Genomic DNA, 23050 nt, shown 5'->3' with positions numbered 1-23050 from the left:
AATCACAACCAAAACAGGACCAACAGCACTGAATTTCAAATACAGCACTGTGTATGTAAACATACGTACAGGACAACAGCACTGTGCTAGCATCTTTCTCTTAAGAATCATTACGTATCTTTCAAATGAGAGCGCCTGATTTCTGTGAGCAACTTGGAGATCCCAGCTCTGCATCTTTAACAGGCTGGCAGCACCAGAACAATTTTTATATCGTGCCTCCACATACGTGGACACCTACGCCTCTGCGGAGCTCTGCTTGTTTCAAGAGGACTCCCTTCTTGCAGGGAAGGTCGAAGGATGAACTCTCCCCACCTGCTGTCAACACCTTGACACAAACACTCCATTCCACACCTGAGTTTTAAGCCAGCCCATCTTGCAGATGGGCTTAAAGTGTAACATACGTGTCTTGAACGACGATATACTGATGAGGAATAAGGCCGTCAATTCCATTGTGGCGTCCCTCCCACCAGTCATCTGAGGCCCGCTGATAGAGTAAGAGAGAAGCTCCTTTTTTAAAGGACAGCTCTCGTGCAGTCCTGCCAATGTAGTCGAACTTCGCTATTGCTTCTATGGGCTCACACTCTAGGAGATAGAAGGGAATAAACAATAATTCACTAAACACTTGGGCTCAGGTAAGTATTCAACAGTTTAAACCTACCATAAAACAGCTTATGACGAGAGCATGGAAGGGGATAAAGGTTGCTCCTTGAGGCAGCAGAGGGTTGAAGCAGTGAGATTCAGAGGGGAACCCCTATAATAGGAGGATGTTGCAATTTCAGCATTTACCTAATCTCCACCTGGTGAACACGTTCACGTTTTCCAAGTCATAAACCCACTTACAGCAATTCAAGTGTACAAAGATAGAAGTGGCAATGGCAAAATTAGTATCTCATTAAAATAAAAAAAATTCAAAGCTGGGTAGCAATCAGATATGCTCCAGACAAAAATCTGCCTATGGTACGCTTTCTTAAAGGCAGCTAAACTAAACCTCCCGGCAGGCAAGCAGGAGTTGTTATGAGCATTTAGGGAGGGAAACATCCTCCAATTCCAAGCTGCTTCAGAAATAAAGCATCTATTCAGAAGGAAATTTCTGCTGCCTGTGAGGTTCACCTGACCCAGGAGACTGGATTCTGGCACCGTGGGAGGCCGTGCTATTCATCGAACTGTCATGGAAGCTAACAAAAACATTCAGTGCCTCCACCGCTGCGGTTTGTGCAGCGATCAGGAGAGCAAGCAGCTCCCCTGGGTGCCGTACAGCTGGGCTGCACCGTGCACGCCGAGCACAGCGGCACTGCGCTTGGAGGTGCACAACGTGCTCCAAATCTGACTGCTCCTACTTGGAAAGCTCACAGAAGAACTACAGCCATGCTGTGTCTGCAACCAGCCACTAATCCGGGTCCCTGTAGGACTCTGATTTTATACAGAGGGACAATATGGGCCTTTAGACACTCAGGAAAATCAGTATGAAATTCACGTGGATTATTTTTAAGACTTAGAAAAATCTGCCATTGGTTGAGTCTAAATGTATATTAAGCCAGCTCCCAATTCTAGGCAGGAATCAGGGGAACGAAGATGAGCTCAACCACGCAGCCCCAGTGGACTCCAGCCTCTAATTACTTTAAAAGAGCTTTAACACAGCCAAGCAGTCTATGGAAATTGAGTTCTTTCCTGGAGAAAGAGATTTGTGGTCCCTCTTCGTGGACAAGGAAAGATACGCCATTTCATGCAGAGATCTCCTCTGCATCACGAGAAGCTTCTACAGTGCAAGAGCCAGCCAAAAAGGAGTGGAAGGCCAAACACGAGCCACAGCTTTTACAATTATTCCTTGGGACAGCATACACTCAAGAATTAGGTCTCCAAGGCTGCCCGTAGGCAGGCAAGGTAGTAGCTGGGCTTGAGAAAATATATAGTGTAAATCCGTCTGAGCGAGCTGGTGCTGCAGTACCACCGTCTCATCAGCCGCTCTGAGAGCTGAGCAGAAGCATCCCCCACCAAAGAGCCCCATCAGGATCTGTAGTTACGAAGACGAAGTGACCGAGCGCTGAGGGTAATCAGCAACAGGATCTGCTAGACCGACCCCCCAACAATTAATTTCTCCATTACGAAACCAGACAGCTCAGAATTCTGTCAAATCACACATTTCAGGTAAGCCTGTGGTCAGCCTCACATGAATCCCGTTATCAGCCCTCAGCAACCAGCGAGAGATTTGCAAGGGTGAGAAAAGCCTGGCCCAGGTTTGCAGCTTGCGATAGCTGCCTCGCTCCAGACTCCCCAAAGCACATGGTTATCTGGTTTTGGCTCCTTCTTTCCTCTCGCTTGTTTTGCCTCTGGAGCCAGCTTCTTCATAACACTAAAAAAACGCTAATGCTGTTTTTTGGTGTCCCCCTCCATTTACGAAGGGGATGGGAGTGTGGTTTTGTAAATTCCATCTGTTTCATTAAGAAGTGTTTATTGTTCCAGATGAGTGCGGCACTCAGGTTTCTTATGTTTCCAATTTGCTTTTTAGGACTCTGGCTTTCGTCCAGAGAAGTGATTTTAGACTCTAATTTCCAGTAGCTTTTTCCTACTACACTTATGCTCAGAGAAGAAAGCTGTGCGAATGAAGAGCAATAAGGCTAAGCCAAACAATTATCCCTGCCAGTCTGACAGCCTGTGCAGGAAAGCAGCAGTTTAAAATCTTTCCACTCATATACATAATTTAATGAACACACGACCTGCTTGTCTTTCAGCATTTCTGACCTCTTATGCCTGTCTCAAACCAGAGCGTCCACTCACTCGTACCCTGAGGCTGACAGTGAACAGGACGGATGCTCTGCAAAACACGACCTCTCCCCCGCCCCAAAACTGATTCCTTCCTTCAGTGAAGGTGGCTGGGATGACAGCTTTACTTTGAGAGGACTACTGCCAGCCTCACGAAAGAGCTAAAGGAGCAAGTGCTTGGTCACATCTTAAGACTGAAGGAGTGAGAAAAACCGAAGAACATCCGTCCCACTGAGTCGTGGAGTTGTACGCTGCACTTCTGACAAGTACGCCCGAGGTGTGACACTGCTCCGCTCAATTACAAGGATGTGAGACTCCTTAGTTAACCAGACCTTACTGCTCCCTCAAAAAGATAGAGGCCCAACTCCCCCCTCTGCTTTGGTGCCAAACGCTCCCTCCCAAATGCTTCCTATGGAATATTCCATGTAGGTTGCGGAACTCCATCCAAAATGCCTCCAAATTTTACCTTGCTCAGGGGCCCCACGCAATCTAGTTCCAGGGGCTGTAAAACAGTGTCCTTCTCTAATCTCTAACTGCTCTTTTTCCTATCATTGTGCCCTTGCAGCTACATGAGCAATCGAAAAATCCCATACAGAAACAATGCAAGTACACCCCATGGTGTTTCAGCCTGCAGGCTTTAGTCCCAAGGTTTACAGATGCGGGAAGAATTAGCCTTTCCTTCATTACAGCAACAGAGTTGCTCCTTCTTTAGGTCCAAACTCAAAACTGACATGTTTTCACGCATTTTTAAGAAGCTAACACTTTTCAGAAAGAACACACTGTTCAGGACAGACAGCAAACTCATGGCTCATTCCCGTAGGCTTTGTGTTTCCTCCCAACAACCTTGGTGAGGAGTCGCTGTGACAGTGCTTGACCTTGCTGAGGGAGAACTGATTTTCCAGCGTTTCTAGCAGTGCTCAATATCGTTTCCTTTGTTATTGGTGTGTGAACACCATGAAGCCAGCAGGAGCACAGCAATGCCATGGGAAAGGTTTGTTAGGCAACTGCTGGAGGAAAGAGAGCAAAAAGCACACAGGAGCACATGGCAGGGCTATCGAGCAAATTCCTAAAGATCAGCTCAAAAAGGATGCCACCTAATTTTAAGGGTTTGCTACCTTCCCGTCTTTACAACTGAGGCCATCACAAGTAAAACCATCGCAGAACTTACTTGGACAAAGCAAGGGGCCAAAACCCAAGAATAAAACCATATTCTGTCCCGTTTTGGTCAGTCTGCTTTACATCCAGCATTCTGGGGACCACCGTTTCACATCAGTAACGTAATCTTTTCCTCTGCTCTGCATGGAGCTCACATGCAGCTGTTTCCCCATCACAGAAAAAGGCTTCGGAAGTATCAACAACAGACACTCCAAGACTGCGGTGTCACCTTTTCCTTAGGAAATATCGTGAAATTCTCAGCGTTGGCACCCCTTTTTTCACTGAGCAGACAAGAAGGGTAACAGAGTTTGCCCAAGACGATCCAAAAAATTAGAGGCGCCACCAGGACCCTCTAGCCTAAAACCTGGCTCCCAGTGGAAGAAAGTTTTGTACTTACTTTGCTTGCTTCCTTAAAACAGAAGCACTGGGGCTTACGGCACTCACAGTTCCCTTGCCTAAACTACTGAAAAGGGAAACGCCTGGCACATGCAGAGGGGAGTGGGAGCACACGCTGAAACATATCCAGCCTTTGGCTCTACACTTCCCCCATGACTTCCAACTCTAAGATCCTTCTAGGGTACAGATGAGCTCAACTCATGCAAGCATGGAGTGTGCCCAGGCCTGCTGCTAAGATAAGATACCCTTGAAAAAGGGATACTTTAAAAACAGTCAGGTAACTTCTAAAGATTCCTGTTGATGCCATACCTTTCTACTTTTTGGCATCAAATGCTGTTTGTGATGTTTCAAGTGACTATTCTGATTTAAGCTCCACTTTGGATCTAACTTTGAACTTAAATTGCAAGGCACTATCTTCTCTGCCTCCCCCACAGCAGGTTGCACCAGTTAACCAAGGAGTTAGTAGACTTCGCATACCATCATCACTGGTGTGGTGTTCAGCCGTAACGTCCTGAACTGAGTCTTCTGTTGAGGCTCTCTCTCCGTGAGGACTTTCGCTACAACAGAAGGAAACAGAGAAGATGCTTTACACTGGTAGAAATTGAGCTTCCTCATTTACAAAAAATCAAAGATAACTTAACTAGGAACATCCATATTGGAAGCCAATATCTAGGTTCCACTGTGACAGACACTTTGTGGATGCATTTGCACATACTGAAGTCAGTGTGTCTAAAAATCAAGCTAACTTCTTATTTGATCAAGCAAACTGAACATCTTTGTTAACCACCCTGTATGCTATCAGGAAAGTCCAACTTCAGATCTTATAACCCGGACCTCTGGAGATGTTCAGAAGTCAGATAGCAGTGGCATGTTGGGTCTAGCTCCTCTCTGCCATGCCAGAATTATTCCCTCAGCTGTATTCTCCATTGCTCTAATTAGCTCATTAGATGACTGATGAGATAGCTGCAACTTCCTGGGGGAAATTATTTCTCAATACATAATGATATTTCCAGGTCTGAGTTTGTCATCTCCCTCCTTCCCTTTTATCACAATCTTAAATTGTCCCATTCATTTCACTGAATGACTCCCATTGCCAGATTAATTGCCTGGTATCTTTATTTACAGAGCACCTAAACCACCACGAGTACTTATTTACGTTTTGCATGAAGAAAAGCTTTGAAAGGATCAACAGAAAACAAGTGGCAATCAAAGGTTATGTTTTTGTAAGAAGCTACACGAGCAGTTCCCTCAGGACAGGAGCAGAAAGGAAACTGGAAGAGGATCCGTTGCCTCTCCCAAGCAGCTCCGCAGACCTGCTGCCAGCTGGCAGCGCTGCCTGCCTGCCCTGCCTGCTCGCCTTAGAAGAAAAAAAAGTGCTCACTCCTCATCTTATCAGACGCTGTTGCTAAAGACAAAATGCGTTTGCTGCACTCTTACACTGTAACTCGCTAGAAGCGATTTTTAATTCTCTTCACACAGTAATAACTTCATCCCTCGTTTTGGCCTTGCAATGGTTAAGGTAAGTGATCATGGATGTAAAGTGTTCTCCTTTGGTAATCTACCTCCTATATTCTTCTAAAGGAGTGCAAAAAAGAAAAAGGAGAAGGGGTAAAAAGTTTGGATAATTCTGGCGTCATATTATGCTTAATCCACACAAAGCTGCCACACCATCTTCTGAGTCAGTACCTCAGGAATCAACCTTTCCCATCCTTTGCAAAGCCTTTATGCTACTTAATAAAGTTTACAGAAGAATTTGAAGCCAAATGGAGGTCCCAAGAGGAACACAGCATTGAGGGCTAAAGTTTCATGCAGACTGTGAAGTAATGTCGCGTACAGCCAATGCTAAAGATCCAAATACTGCACAAAGACCCTGTGCCTCTTCCTATCCATGCCTCCAACAGCACTTTCCACCAAAAAAACTGTCCTTGCTGCAGACTCAGTCTCTCTGTCATGTCAGCCCCGGGATGCCGCAGTGGTTAGTGGTAGGCTGCTGGGTTTCACCCCGAGGCCTCCGAAAGTGCAAGCAATATATACTGCCAGAGGAATGCAATGCAAGTTGAGTATCCATAAGCTATCTTCTTCCCTGCAATTCCGATGGTCTCACTCGCCGGTATGCAGGACTCCTGGACTCTCCCCGTGCTGTCCTCGTGCAGTCTCAGATGGACAGACAGATGCAGCACAGTCCTAGGCCTGACCCAAAGGTAGTATTTAAAAAATGCCTGCAGCACAGCCCTGAATTTGTCATAAACTCTGAACCTTGCCCTCCCCTCCTCTGCCCAAGGCAAGCCATTTCAAAGCTCCTCGGCAGCTGCCGACTCGAAGCGAGTGCCGCTCGCAGCAAGAGCGCAGGCACGGAGGTGCAGAGCGCACGAGCCGTGGCGCCGAGCCCGGGCAGCCTCCACGCCAAAGCACCGCCTGCGAGTTCCCCGGCACAAAGACGACTCAGCTCAGTGAAGTGGCACCGGGAGATCACAAACGTAGCAGGCTCCGTTCCCTGATGAATCAGCTGAACTACAAGCATTCACTCTGCTGCTTGCACGCTTTGCGGCAAGGCTCCCTACGGGCAATAACTAGCAACTATCTAAATACCAGGGCTATGAGAAGGCTTGAATGGGAACCAGATGCTTCTTCCTGACTTTAAACAGTCTCCCTTGCTTGCTTCTCCCCTTCCCTGCTTAATAGGGTCTCAGGTCAGGGTGGTTAGGAAGGGTAATGAAGAAAAACCAAATGCCTTCAGAAAATTGATATTACATTCCAGGACATTTTGCCTCCTACATACTCACGTGAAGCATCACCCATACTACAGAGTGTGCTGAACAGTTCAGATTTTTATTCCCTTCACCCTAAGGCACAAAACCTTTTGTCAAAGTTAATATGTTTCTCGAAGGTCATAAAGATTCTTAAATTTTTTTTCTACAATTCTTTCACATATAACATCAGCTAAAAACATCAGAGTGAAGGGTAAAACTAACAGAACTTCCAAAAGAGGTGCTGGCAAGTCTTCTGCATGCAGCAGTTAGTATAGAGGAGCCTCTCCTCACTGCATGTATGTCGAGTGAGCTGGTAGTTAAAGCTACTCTGAAACAAGTCGGGCAAACAAGGCTAGCTCTGTCACCAGAGTGACTTCATTTTTAAAATGTATTTATTTTAGTATATGAAAATAATAATTTGCATTCCTGGGACACTGGAGGAGGGAAGGAAGGGGGAGAGAAGCAGGACACAATTTAACATTCCTCATTTTCAGAGGGAGAGATCAGCTTGGCCAGTAGGAAAGAAAACACCTCCTTTCCTTCCCCCACTCCCCAACCTTCCACCCCAGATGACAGGAGCCGCTCTGGCTGAATTGTTTCCAGATGTGGCTTTCAGACTGAACACGCGGCCGGGCCTCTTGAGCTTTAAGCTGGATGGAAACGGTGATTTTGCATTCCTCCCTCTTCCCTCCCCCACCATCAGTGCTGCCCTGAAAATTAAACCATGCCACAGCTTTCTAGGTTCAGTTGCAAGTGACCCCCGCGTCTGAAGCAAAGGCACTCAAGACAAGCAGAAAAAAAGAAGCAAAAGCAGGAGAAAAAAGAAAAAAAAAAAAAGAAAAAAAAAAGATTGATTTTGGCAGCTACCGTACCAGAACATCCAAGAAAATCCCTACACAACCCTACCCTTCAAGATAAGCGAGCTAGGTTTGACAACTGAATAGCTACTTTCTACCAGCTTATTTCTTTTAAGTTGACGACTCTCCAGAGATACCAGAGCCATGTTCTCTTCCATAAAACAGATTTTTGAAAGGCTGGGCCAGATGCTCGAATCCAGAATTAGACAATGCAGAACGCATGACTGCAGCATGCTAATCCGTAAATAAATATCCACCCATCCATCTTCTCCTCAGTGGTATCTATCATACCAGTAATCCTCGGTGTTTCCACCTCTGCTATAGACTGGACCCTCCAGCTCCCTTGGTCCTGGAAAGATGTTCTCGTGTTGGATGATGATGGTTTTGATCAATTCATTGACATGAGCTTGGCAAGAGACTTGATCATGACCTTCAGGCACAGACATCAGTGTTGGCCCAAAGCAGATGGCTAAATTGTAGGGATCCATCATGTTCTCTTCACTGAACTGAGATAAACTGCAAGACAGAAGTGGGGAGGAGGATTAAGAGCAGAAACCAACATTATTATCACCATCGCCTGCTGCAAAACACACAGCTGAGCTGGGAAGGTTTGCTTTGGCCTTCTGCTGTTTAAAGCTGATCAGCTGGGACATGAATGTGTAAAAAATGTCTGTGTAAAAAATGAGATACTGATGGCATTTACAGAGAAATGAAATAGAAACCCCAAAGGGAGTTTGAAAGCTCGAGACTATGCAAGAAGTACTGGGTGCTGACTTTACAAGGGGAGGACATTCTTCTTTCATCTTCCTCTTTAATTCTTCTGTATTATTGTTGTTCATAGCCCAGCACTCAATACCAGAGTTATATCAGGACCTCTCTGCCTAAATGCCCATGATCAAGTGTGCCGAGTGTTACAACCTTTCTCCAAGGCTCAGGAGCTTCTCAAGTGAGCCTTTTTCGTGACTCTTCTTCAGGACTTCCCAGCAAATCTGAATCTTATAATTTCTATATGGTGCCTTTTTTTAAAAACACAATTTTTATCTGACTAAGTTTTGTCCCAAACTTACAATTTATGCCTTTCAGGTACCAATTAAAGATTGAACAGAAAACTAAGTTCCAATACAATTCCCCTTGAAACTCCCTGTTTTCTAGATCACTACGTAGAATAATTAAAAGCTACTGAGACTGGAAAGTCATACATTTCAGTGACTCCATGAGTGACAACTGTGAAACAAACCCCCTGCTTTCCAAAGTGAAATAACCACTTGAATATATGGATAGGTTTAGTAAGTGTCCTGCTCCATTTTAATACAAATCTTTTAGAAAAACCTCAAACCCTAACATTGTCTCATTTTAATGTAAGGAATAAGATGTTCATCAAAAATAGCTGATGAACTGGAGCTTTACAAAAGCAGACAGTAAGCCTCAGGTCTCTGTTAGGTCAAAATATTTTCTTACAGTTGTATTTCTCTTTCACCTAAATGGTATTCAAAGAGCTTTGACAATGTATATATAGCCTTCTGATTAGGACATTTTTCCTTTATGCTACCTCAGGTGTCAAGACCACATTACTGGAGGAAGCTATTGACTCCTTGCTGCCAAGCTATCCAACGAACCAGCCAGATGCAGTGGACTGTTTTAAAAAAATACACTCACTCTCCACCACTCACACTACTTGTACATAGTGCTCCTTGCTGGTGCAGAACCCCATTTCTGACTCTTTCATATCACTTTTTGCTTAGATTACCAGCACGTTATTCACTTTCCTTTCTGGAACTCCTTTGAGATTGCATTCGTATCATTGGGATGAATTTCGGCAAGGCTGAAAAGCCCAGGAAGGCAGATGCAATAGCAAGCTACTGTGGCATTTGTACCTTGAACTGTTGCTCAGATCACACGCAGCAATGTTAAGGCTGGTTCTGCCATTTATCATGTTTATACCAAGTCCTACAGCAGGGCCATAGTGCTCTCAAGGATACTCACTGATTGAGGAATGCAAAGAGGTATCTCATTACAATCAGAGTGGTCTTCGGCAGGTTCAGAAGCACTTTCCGGATGTGGAGCGCTCTCTCTTGTAAATTATCCATTGCTGAAAGGAAGAAAAAGCACCACAGAGTCATCGTATCACCATACCCACAACTTGCCACTGAGTCCAAATGCAACCAGTACACCATGATGGTTCCTGTGTAAACTACTAACAAGGGCAGCCAGCACAGCAGCAGCAGCAGGAGGAGGAAGGAAGGGTCTGCCCATTTTCCGGATCCTCCAGCACTGCCCAGCATGGGAACGCAAAGGCTGCAGAACCTGATGGCGAAGCCTTTGACAATGAAGGTCTCTGAACACGTGAAACTTCACTGCAAGTTCCTTCCTAGCGTGGGAGCACTGGATGTCATCTGTTTCAATAGTTCTGGCACAATAGCTCATTCAAGTTAGCTTAGAAAGGTGGGTGTTTAAAAAAGAAATTGTGTAACACTCAAAGGAAAATTAACATAGTTAAAGGGTGAGGCAAAAAGCTCTGTGTGCAGCAGCCTACTGAGAAGTAAGTGGGCAGCATAAATCATCTCAGAAGGGAGAACTTATTTGGAAGTAGATTTTTCTTTTCATATAATGTGAATTCAACTCTGTAAATGCATTTATCAGCAGAAGAAAACCATGAGCCATTTTAGAAGCAGTTATCTTCTGCTTTACTTCAAAGGCTGCCACCGCAAAGGCCATTTCACTACTTGGACAATAGAATCATTCTTCAATTCTGAAGGACATGGCAGTAGTCAGGCCTTTTAAAATGAGGTTGTTCACGTACAAAAAACACAAACAACCCTCTGCCCACCAGAACCACCTTTAGAAACCATCAAAAATGTTAACAACTGGACTGTGACTGCCCTCATGATTAATATTCTTTAACAGGAGTCAATAGATGGCCCCTCATGGTTATGAAGCTAAAAGGTATATGACTACTACCTTGCCAGCTAAAGAGAACATGCAGAAGCATGGCAGCAGACATACAGTGTGTATCTACCAACACTAAGGAAAGCACGCAGGGCAAGAAACCCTGCTGGCGATCCCTGCTTCTGAGAGGGCATTTCTGACACCTTCTGATGAGAGGTTTTAAAGATTATTTTTCAGAAGTGGAGGTTTTTGTTTTATTCTGTTTTAAAAGAATCCTGTCACGAAGCACTGTCTCAGAAAAATCCATGACATAGCCCTTAAAATCTATTCATTTCTATCTCCTTGTTCATTCATAAAAAAACCTGCTATCAGAATAAGGATGGCTGTAAGCACGTAAATGCCCAGACTACGGCTAATAGAGGCTAGGATACCAGTGCAACAAACCCAACCGAAGTAACCATAAAAAGATTATTCTGGAGCCAGGAAAAAGGGGGAGGGAAAGAGAGGAAAGTGGAAGATGAGATTGGAAAAATTAATCCTATCTCTTTTCAGATCTTCATATACTTACTGACACAGGCAATCAGATCATGAAAGATATCCTTGGGGAAGAGAGGGTGCTCCAACCCTCGAAAATAGAGCTTCAGAACTCCTGCTATTGAATCCATGTCATGGTCATTCTGGTCCCCAGCCAATGGATCTTCCCCTTCATGACAAGCAAAGAAAAACAGGCAAGAAAAATCACAATACTGCAGAAAGGAATCAGACTGGAAGGATGCACCTCAGCTGGAGAAAATGATTTATGCAGCACGAAGTTAATCCCACCTACTCCAACTGCACTACAACCAGCGTGAGGTAGAGAGAGATCTCTCCTGTGCATCGCAGTCGAGAAGGGAAGCCTCTGACAGCAACCCCAGGAGACCTGAGACAGCTTTCCATCAAGCAGATTACAGCCTGACACCGGAGCGCCTGGCTCACGCCCACGGAAGGTGGTGAGCTCCTAGAGCGGTAGTAACACTTCCAGGCTCTGTGATCCGGGTATTTTGGTAGGGAGTGAACTTCACAGATCCACCACGGAGGTGAGCATTACTCGAGTCCAGGAGCGGGTCTTTATGCAAACTCACAAGAGAAGCTAAGGTGGATTCAGTGCACACGCAAGAGGGCACTGAGCATCGTGCACTTGGCTCAGCAGGATGCAGACATCTTACGTTGAACTGGCGGGGGGGAGTGTTTCTGGGACAGATAATTTGTCACTGCAGATATGCCACAGTTTGTCTGTATTACAAAAGAAAAGATGCCCCCTTAACGAGTCGTTCCCTAGGGAAAACTCCCTATCAGATATAATTAGATTTAATGATGGGGCAATCCTCAAATTGAAGCTATATATATCCATTATGTGACTGAAATTACCAAAGCTTGCCTATTATCTTAATAACACACAGGATAATAAATGGGCCACTACAAACCAGAGCATTATCCTTGATATTAACTGCCACCAAGGGTTCTGGATGAAGTAATAAACTGCAGAGACATTATTGTTAACTTTGTCAGTTCTGTATATCATATGCTTTGCAGAGACAAGTGAGATGAAGAAAAATAAATAAATAAAAAAAAAAATCACCTTTTAATTTTTGCATGTTAGTGCTGGAACAACTGGCTATTTTCCCAAGATGACTGGTGTTTCCTTTATTTAAAAAAGAGGTCTTACATTCTCATATCAAGCCTTTACCTTAGGAAAAATTTCTTTACTGAAAGAGTGGTCAGGCCTTGGAACAGGCTGCCCAGGGAAGTGGTTGAGTCACCACCCCTGGAAGTATTTAAAAGACGCGTAGATGAGGCGCTTAGGGACATGGTGTAGTGGGCATGGGGGTGTTGGGTTGACGGTTGGACTCGATGATCTTAGAGGTCTTTTCCAACCTTAATGATTCTATTCTATGATTCTACCTGCAGCCTATGATACACATTTCTGCTTCCTCTATTCTTAAGGATTTTAATTCTCAGGTAGATGGAGATGAAGACAGGTGAAATTAGATGCCATGTTTCATACATGTTGTCATGAAACTTCTCTCCTCCCAAAAGCAAAATAAACTTGCTATGCCTAAGTAATTACTGCTCGGCTCTTCCAACAGCAAGCATAGAAACACACTAACTATATTCTTTTAGAGTGATGTATTCAGGGAATTAACACAAGCCCTGTTGTTTCCAGTGACCCAAGCAAGACTGGGGAGTTGGGCTGCAAGGGCTGCCTGAAGAGCAAGCTCTTCTGAACCTGCTCTGCTATAGAGAACAGCCCAGCTAGAAGCTGATGAGTCAGGAGGCTCCCAGCCGTTCTTTGCCTTTGTATGGAATGGTTCTTCACATAGAAAATCAAATCTATTAAAAGCTATGTCAAGTTAACAGTGTCTTGAAATTTACTCTCTCGCTTGCTGATATTTAGAATAAATGTAGCCAAGCTGTGCCTCAAGAACATGGAAAACACAGAATTTCATCCTCTATTCACAAAGAGCTGGGGGGAGAGGGTAGGAAAATGTGGTTACATTCAATACTGAATTCTCTATATTCTTTTAGGGTTACAAATAATCAATAAGCTATCAGACATAAGAGAAGATTGAATTCAGAATATTTATTACACGGACATTCTACAAGATATAAAGCATAATGCCAAACAACTGAGTATTCAAGGTTAATGAACACTAGAAAAGTGTTTGGGCTAGACTCACTTAGGAAACACAAAAATCAAACAAAATACAGCAAAGTTGCATTCAAAACACGCCATTTCAGAATATTTAAACAAATTAATACATTTGGCAATAATTTCCAAGATCCTCCTTACCTCTCTCAAATGCATTTTTTATGTCATTTACTTCAACTTGTGACCCAGACACTCTGAATATCCCTTCATGCTGCAAACCTGTAAGACAGTAAGAGATGTTGATAACAATAAGATAAGATAAGCTGGCACCTTCATCAGCTACAGCATGTATGATAAAGGAAACATAAGCAACACAGGCAAAAGTATGCTGTTTTAAAAGCCGTCTTTCCCTTATATGTCCAGGTACATACAGAATATGTAAAAACAGAACTCGGCACCATGGAGAAAAAATATTAACCCTTCTTCGTAAACTGACAGAATAACTGGGTTATAACAGCCATGCATGTTATCTTTTACCCTGAAGGATCCCCAAAGGATTTTACAACCCAGAGAAAGTCATAAACTAACGGTATATCAGCCAGAAGTAAAATATGGCTAACTACACAATTAAGCAGTTTATTTTGCAAGAGCAATACCGCAAAGGCCCAGAGCAAATCAACCAATTGAAACGGAAGCATTTAATTACCCCAGCATGACCTGCTATCTAGGGTTTTAGGATAGTCTTTAAGACATTCTTGCTAAAAAGCAAGCATTAGCAACGTCATTAAAACCAATTATCAAGTAGGCGAGATGTTCCAATATACTACCATCATAACAATTTTGTTGGTACATGTAAGATGAGCAACAACCGTTACAAATCAACTAACAATGTATATGCTTCACGTAGGGAAATCAACTCCCATTCATTCAAGCCTTTTAACTGTAGACTTTCTGAAACAGGGAATGCTGCAACATCTTTGCTTTATTTATAATAATGACTATAAACTAGTAAGCTCTCTTGAATGCCTCTCTGGCCTCTTCCTCTCAATTTCTGTGACTTTTTATCACAACGCAATGAAACCTTTGCAGTACGTGGCTGTATCTGGTAGCTGTAACACACAGCTATAAACAGTGAAAGGAAACAACCCCAAGTGCAGAGAAGCAAGAATGAAAATGACATTCATCCCACACCTACGCAGCAAAACATTTAGAAATGTCAGGCTACCTCCAACAAAATTCATTCCTGCAACATAAGTGCGTCAGGCAGGCAGTTTTGTCATTTCTTCTGCCCAGACTGGATTTGTTGTATAAAAGTACATTCCTTCTAATTACAAACTGTACCTGTAAGGCCACAATCTGACATTCAGAGCAAAAACCAGTTGAGTCTGTTGGAAAATCTTTCTGTTGGGAATCTAAGCTAACCCAGGAATATGAGTCTAAAAAATAAAATCTCCTGATGGCCCCAATTTGGTTTGCATTGCAATGTGGTTTCAATGATTTTTCCAGCAAATGTCCAAGTATGGCCTTAATGAAGGATTATAGCACTTGGTTCTTCCAAGTGATGATGAGAATGGGACTCTAGATTATAGTTTCTAAAATGGTAATTAAACAAAGAAAATGAAGCGGGACCTACTATCTGGCTCTATGTCTTGGTTAATGAAGATAAATTCAACCTCTTTCTACATATGTTAATTAACAGCTGTTTCACATGCTACTAACAAATGATATCGATTAAAAATGAAAACAAATTACAATAAACCTATAAAATCTTTTACAGCATTCAAGGCTGCGAAGTTAACCTTCGAAACAGGTATAAATCATCTCATTGCGGCAATAAGTAAGCAATTAATTCACTACTTGACCTCCTACATTCAAATACTTAAGAGTATTCCTCCTCCTCTAGGAAAAGCATGATTGTTGTTGGGGAAGGCCACATTTCAGGGCTCAAAGCAAGGTGAGTGGAGGTGAGGCATGAGGATGGGAACCTTATTTTACAAGAAACAAAGGGATATTGGAAGAACAACATTTGCAAGGTCAGTTATTTGCAATAACCATTTGGAAAAGTGATCTCACACACAATACCAACAACAGAGCCAAAAAGTCAGTGATAATTTCTTTATATTGCAGTCTCTAGGATTCCTCTGCACAAGCACCGTACCCCGAGCTACTCTGAACATTTTTCAGAAGGCTTCTATATCACCATTCATTTTATAGAAATATGACAGGATACCTTTTGTCCATAAACTTACCATGTCTGCTAATGAATCGTATGCAGCTCTCCACGACCAGGGGAATGGCTTGTGAGGAATCCTGCACAAAGAGAAATTTAAACAAGAAGAGCAGTCAGAATACAGATGGTAAAAATGGAAGGGAGAAGAAAAGAAAAAAAGGGGGGGGGGGAAAAAAATGGAAAGCAAATTTATCCTCTCATTTGCCATATTCTTCTTCCATGCAGTTCCAGATGTGTTTAATTTCTGGACTGATTACCAAACATCTCAAATATGAGCCATTTCAGGATTGCATCAAACTCCTGCTTTTTGTCACAAACATCTAAAATAGCTCATCAGTACCCTGCGGTCACAATCCACTAAGCAAGGTGCACCATACAGGTACCTGCTCCTGGAAAACACTGTCTTCAGTACAAACCTAGTAAAACCTTCTAGATTGCCAGTTTCCAGCTTAAACAACGTTAAGTGAGACTTTCAGTATGGAAACAAGCCTTTACACTTCCCCAGTCTCTGCTTCACAGCATCACAGATTACTTTTCAGACAACTGTATTTCTGCAACGTCTGCAGTTAGTCCTCCCATTTTGGGGAACGGCAACTAAGCAACAGAAAAGCTGCAGTTGCTTAAGGTCAGATGCCAGTGATTAAAATTACCATTAAAACTTCCAAGTTTCTGTTTATGTATAGCCTCTTCTGCAGTAGTTTGGGACAGCAATGCCTCTAATTTATATCAAAATGCTCACTTGTTAGGATGCTACCGTATCGCATTTCAATCGGCTCAAAAGGATGAGAGTCCTCTGCTCAAAAATATATATAAAAAACCCCAGTTCAACCATTTTCCCAACTTGTTTAGGTTTAATGTGTTTTTGTTTTATTGAAATGTCATAGAACTTGGTCATATAGTGACAATTAATAATTTCCCTACTAATTAGCCATAGCCAGTTAGAACTAGTTTTCTATATGCTGTACAGAACACCACCAACCAATTAAGAATACTTCAGAAGCCATTCTGCTGTCAACTGGCCCCTGAGGACATGCTTTATTAATAGTCGTCCAAACAGCATTATAACTCCCCTAGACTTATTCTGGAGTTTGACAGGAAGAACCCGCAGAGAAGCACATATTCTGGGTCCCCAGCAGAGATTAAAACTCTCAGAGCAGTTTTGTTTCAAACTGTTAGGTCACAATCAAAATAACCCATTAAAACCACATGCAAGTGATTTCATGTAGGTTACTGCGAGCTGTGGATTCAGTGTTTGCAGACAGATTAGTTTTTAACTTAGGTTTCCAAATCAGAGATCAGTCTGTCAGCTCTACTTGAGTCAGAATATGTTTGAGACACCTCAAAAACTACTTGTGAAAATGGCAATCAAGACACACACATACTTGCTTTTCAGCATAGGAAAGGACCATTTTTAGAGCATAAATAAAGGAACAACTAAGCTCAGAAAATGAAAAAGGTTTGCCTCTGCACACCAAAAGCACAACTGCTTTCTTACTTAATTTCCAATATGCAGGGATCCTAAAAACTACAAAGCAACACCCCAAGACAGACTGTATGAAATGAAATTCCAAGCCAAATTTTGTCTTTACAGTATCAACAAGAAATATTTTGGTTTTTCCCCTATCTCAAAGAAACATATTTTAGCTCATCAGGTACTAAAAAGTAACAGATTATGCACCACAGCCAGGAAAACAAAGCATCGCTGTTTTAAGTCTTTATTACAAGAAGGCACAACAAGCAAGCAGTTACTGGTGTATTAGCATTGCAGTGGGATACCAGTGAAAATAAAGGAAAAGAGGACAAAAAACTAACAGCATGAAACCCATAAACCGTGACTGTCCAGACAGCTCAAGGCTGTTTGCCATTTTTGGTTCCAGGTCTGTCAAAAACAGAGTAAAATGATTTAAATTTTTGTCAGAGAAAATCAATCAAGGCTGTGGATCCATGTTTTACTGATTTCAGTTACTGAATGAGCAGACACCAGTTCCACTTGAACAAGACTGAAAAGGTCCATGTAAGAGAGAGAGGGAAGGATAAAACCACTTTCCCGTTTTCCATCCATCCTCCTCTACACAAACACACACCTACCCCTGATCTGTTACTTATGGAAATGTTTATTACCTGCTTCCTTATGGTGGAGCTGCGCCTGCCGCTGATGAGATCAGAACCACCCATTGGTGCAGGAGGGAAAAACAGAACAGAAAAGTCAAGACAATCCTCTACTACCATCATTCTCCTTCGTTCGGTATTCCAAACCACACATACTTCGGAGGGGGGAAGGAGCCAGATATACATGTCAATCATAATGACTTAGTCTCATTCAATTTATGGAACTTCAGAAAGATTTTAAGCGACTTTAAATCACTAAAAACCTGAAACAGACACAAGGGAGTCCACTGCTTTGACAAAAGATTACCCTTAACATTTTAATTCCAACCATATGGAATTCTGTTATATAGGGGTCCTTGTTCAAGATTAAGTTTGTTATAAATCGCACATAGCTGTTCTCCGAAAGAGCCACTCTAGAGAGGGGAGAAGCAGGTGGGAGCATGCTGGTTCCTACCGTGCTGTTAACAGTGGCCATTGTGGAGTCTTTATTATAGTTTCTGATAAGACTTCAAATAAATAAATAAAACCAACCCCCTCAAACACCAGCACACACTAGTCAGGCTAAGTCTTTTCAGTATAAACTGTGATGGTCTCATTTATGCATGTCGGTAGACCTTAATTGTAGAAAAATAGGAAAAAAAGCCTTGCTTTGCCAGGATTTTTCCCTCAAAATTTATTACTGGGGTTTAACATTCCTATAGTTTCTTGTAAAAATGAAGCATGAGAGATGATAGTAGAGAGGCCCTAATGTATCATTCAAGCCAATTCCCTGCTAGGGCAGATGGTTGCTGCATTATAAATAAGGTGATTAGAACTGTGATTTTTAAAAAGACTGTACAATGTGTTAATTCAGGGGAAATTCCTTTTATAAAAATCAAAAACACTGAATGAAAAAAAAAAAAGAAATCAGATTCCATGGGCTGTCACAGACAATAAGGTCTATTTTAAACTATTAGCAGTAATGATTCTTTGATATTTAAAATTGTTTCATGATGAACAATATTTTATTATTACAGATGTCAGGCTCTAATTAGGACCTGTCAGCTTTGCTTTGCTGTAAGGAATGTGAAAAGTAGTAATGACTCCAGATCGGTAGTAATCACCTTCCTTTTGTTAACAAGGCAGGATGATGCACAGCCCCTACTCCAGCTCTCGTGCCCAGCGGAGCCCCTTGAATCCATCACTTTGGAGATGGAGATTTGTTATGTTTTATAAAAACCCCATCAGGAGAAGCTTAGTTACGGTTCTGCGATTGGTCCTAATTATAAATGAAAAGTTTATTCTGTATGACCTCCATACTGCTGCAATCCAGTTCCACAGCACAGCAGAGAGCACCAACAGGATAAAGAGTTTTCCGATTTATGTTACTCAGCCCCGTACACCAACCATGTGGATAAACCCTGCAGAGTCACGGGCCCATCTCCCTTACAGAAATAGGAATGCGTTTACAAAAATCTTAGTTCGAAGAATACTTCTCTGGGTGACAGTGCCAAATTAAACAGTTTCTCACACCTGCCCATCCCCTTCCTGATCTGGATTAAATGCACCGGGGCAAGAAAAAGTGCAAGATCTCCATGTATCTTTTTCCCCCCGTCCCCTTGGTTATTTTTAACTCCAATCAGCTTCCCAACCTGTTGCAACAGGCAGCCCTGCCAGCAGGTGTACGGTCACAACTGCAGCTGCACAAGGCAGCAACCAGCAAGGAGAGGTGTTTAAGCAGGCACTGCATCAAAAGAAATATTCATTACTCAGCTGACCAGAGGTCACTAAACATACGTATAAGCTGTGCCATCACCTTGCACTGATGCAGGTAATAGCGATGGTATTTAAAGCCATATTAACTTGCAGGAATTTGCTTACATATTAGCTAAATGAATATCTTTTTCTAACAGATACATATCCTCAGCTGGTAACTGATCTGGAATGGCAGTGACCAATTTGCATCCGATTATCCTTAAAAAATGATTCCCTGAGCCGCACCTACCTGGCAAGGGAGCAGTCAGTCCTTTGACCTGTTAAGATGACAAAGAAATACAGCATTAGGAGAAAGAAACAGGAAAATACTTTCAACTGCTTTGTAAAGCCAGTTTTGGAAGGACGTGGAGGAGAAAAACCATCAGAGAGGGAGGGGGCAGCTCTGAGGAGCCGGACAGGGGCTGCCTCCCCGAGGAGCACAGCTGGGGAGACCACGAAGCCCACCCCTGCCGGCACAGCTCCTCCGTGGCCGACCAGGAAACACAGCAAACAGCTCAGGCTGCCCGAGGACTCTTTCTTTGGGAAGCATTGTTTTTGAAAATTAGTTCCCTGTGCATTGTAATTGTTGACTTCTGCTGCCAAAAAACTGGGCTTGTCAACCTCTCCCTCCCTCCCCCTTCCCAGGGGAATTGGTGGGGCGAGAGATTGTACTTTATAAAGCCACTTAGTAAGATTGAAAACATTCACGGATTTGTTAGCCCCCAGACTGAACGTGCTGGCATTAAGCTATTTTGGGAGACAGACGTTTAATGATATTTTCCACAAACATATTTATAAAAACGTTCCATTAACTTGCACTGAGTTTGCAAGGAAGCAGCCAAACTAACAACTACTGCTAATGCAGGCATCATTTTAAAATAGCACAAGGACTAAGAGAGACAGAGCATGTGCCTTTGGGAATTGTACAGGCCAGATCTTTTGCTGGTATAGATCATCATCAGTGAAACCATACTGATTTACAATAGCTGAAAATCCACCTTCCCTACGATGTCTTCCTGCTCCTGGGGAGATGGAAGAATGAACAAGGGAAACGTCTAATTGCTGATGGCTGACAATTAGTTGAACACATCTCGATAGCCACTTTCCTCTCCCCATGTAAAGCCAAAACAGTGCATAATTTACATGAAAATGTTATTCTGAAGCAGAATTTCCAGCCATCTGTCCCATTTCCATCATAGAATATTCATATATATAAATTACATGGCTGTGGCAACATCAAGGGGCTCCTACGTTAGGGTGACAAATGTGTACAGTAGGCAGGGACATAATTACTTGCAGATAGGAAGACTTGCTGCTCTTTTTATTACTGGAACTTGTCATCTTTAGATTAAGGTAATTTGCAAGAGGACTAATAAATGTCACCTGAGGATGGGGCAAAGAAGAATAAAAATCGTAACAAAAACATGAATTTTCCAGGGACTGAAGACACGCAGCTGTATGCACATTTTTCAGTAAAGCTTCTAACCACGCTCCAGGGACTTGTGAAAGGAACTTTATTTGCCCATTTCCCAATTAAGTGACATTTTATGGATAAGCTTAGGCACAGTCCCCAGTTTGTACCATTAACCTGCTAACGTGGTTTTCAAGACAAAAATGTACCTCCCTTTCTCAACTCCTTTTGATCTCACAGATGACAGAAGCGATTTTTTTCAGAGGCTGCTGGAGCTCACCCTGACACACTGGATCCCTTCACAGAGTGACTAAGAAAGCTCCGGTATTGCAAAGCAACCACAAAAAACCCAGAAGCAGCCTTTAAATCTACATAGCGATACAGAAATCACATTTATTTCCTTTTCTTTTCCCCCCATCACAGCTTGAGATGGGTTCAAGGGGCAGGCAGGTTAAGAGGAAATAGGTCTCGGTATGCAGAGGTCAGCTATGATCCAGGAATGTGATTAGTCACAGGGGCAGCATGGGTGTCATTTGGAGATATTTAGAGGCAGAAGAAAAATACCCTAAGGACACAGATCTTTGGCTTCATCTACCCTTTCTACAGGACAGCTCAAGAGACGAGCAACTTTAAACAATAAAGCTCAAAACGATGGCAACATCCTTTCCTTACCTTCTAGTGGTTTGGGTCTGATAAACATGAAACTCTTAATTACTGTAGCAATAAGCATTTTATTTTTATAGTGCATCTTTAAACTGAAAGCGAAGCACTTCAAAGACCACATGCTGTTTAAGTTTTCATTCAGAAGATTTGCACACCATAAACTGTGGGGAGTCCAGTTAAGTTACATATCAAAATATAAGCCCTGCTCCAGCATATAAACCCAGGAATGAGTTGAGCCATTTTTTGACCTGACATTTAGACTGTTAAAACCTTCTTCTCTGCAAATACGAGGCAGATAGGTTTCTATGGAAACTTGGATGCATAGTTTAAGTGTGTTTGGCCAACAGGATTTGCCTATACCATGAAGGGAAAGAAATCTTCCTTTGTTCTGACGCTAATAGCAAATGCATATTCAGTTCTGGCTGCTGCCCCTTGCCTAATGCCCTCTAGATAGGCAACATATTTTACATGCTCTGAAATTTGTTTGTTATTCTCCTAATAAAAGCCCAAGCTCACACACATTAGTTTGGTCTGGATTGAACCCACAGAGGTGAGAAGCAGCTAAACTACCATGCAAATGAAACTTCTAACCAGCCTAACAAGGCAATACTTCTCAATTAATCCATAAACTGTAAATCACAAGGTTTACCCCAATACAGATTATTAAGTGAGAAGCAGAATGTGCATGTATGGGGAGAGGACAGGATGAACAAATGGGCACATGCTTCATTTTAACAAATAAGCGATGCACATTAGTGATTCATTAAGCATTTTCCGTTCACCATTAATCAAGCAGCCATGTAGGTCATTTGGCTTCTCCATCATGCAGATCGGAAAAATAAATTCATAAAACATGAGTATGTCCACTTTGCATCAGTAATCCAAGACTGTTACACTCAGTCAGCAGACTAATTCAATAAGTGCAATAGCCTGGCTAATAGCAGTGACGAGCGGGTCCCAGACTCACTTTCTCCCAGGGTCTTCTGAAGAAGGTCGTGTTTGGCTTGGAGCTTCGTTATCAGGTTCCTGCCTTCCAGATACTCCTTCATTTTCTGTGAAGGTGGAAAAAAACAAGATCATGAGTGGGCAATACATTTCTTAGATTGCATCTTTAGGTTACTGGATTCTGAACATAACGCTGAAGTACAGAATTACACTGAAATCTACAGTGCCAAAGATGCACTAAGTCCTCCTGCTTTATGCATCTATGCAAATCTGAAGCTCGGTCCATACGTATCTGCAGTGCAATTTCTATTGTTTCACTGTGGAATCAGCTGAATGTTTGGCATCTTTTAGACATCTGAGAAGCTGTCATGCACCTCTCCAGACAGGGTGAAATGGAAATGCACTTCCCTCACGCGTCACAGGCAACTGAATGAGCAATCTGTTTTAACAAACTAAAAGGCTGCTACTGTGCTTATTCTCTCACTTAACCTCTCTCACCCCACTTTACTTGTCAAATAGTGTGTC

At 42.6% G+C, this 23050-nt stretch overlaps 1 protein-coding gene across 1 annotated transcript in view; it reads right to left on the bottom strand.

Moving 5' to 3' along the window:
• Positions 1–23050, bottom strand: part of SRGAP2 (SLIT-ROBO Rho GTPase activating protein 2) — a 110317-nt gene that overhangs the window by 7002 nt on the left and 80265 nt on the right. The window contains exons 11-20 of the mRNA XM_075174480.1: positions 22548–22632; positions 19757–19784; positions 17785–17815; positions 15683–15743; positions 13635–13712; positions 11373–11507; positions 9902–10007; positions 8210–8434; positions 4789–4868; positions 402–582 (exon numbers count right to left, since the gene is read on the bottom strand). Coding sequence (XP_075030581.1) covers positions 402–582; positions 4789–4868; positions 8210–8434; positions 9902–10007; positions 11373–11507; positions 13635–13712; positions 15683–15743; positions 17785–17815; positions 19757–19784; positions 22548–22632 — 1010 coding nt within the window. The remainder of the gene's footprint in view (positions 1–401; positions 583–4788; positions 4869–8209; positions 8435–9901; positions 10008–11372; positions 11508–13634; positions 13713–15682; positions 15744–17784; positions 17816–19756; positions 19785–22547; positions 22633–23050) is intronic.

Source organism: Calonectris borealis, chromosome 26, assembly GCF_964195595.1.
Source record: "Calonectris borealis chromosome 26, bCalBor7.hap1.2, whole genome shotgun sequence".
NCBI lineage: Eukaryota > Metazoa > Chordata > Aves > Procellariiformes > Procellariidae > Calonectris > Calonectris borealis.
The sequence above is the reverse complement of the archived record's forward strand: the minus strand, read 5'-3'. Positions and strand labels throughout refer to the sequence as shown.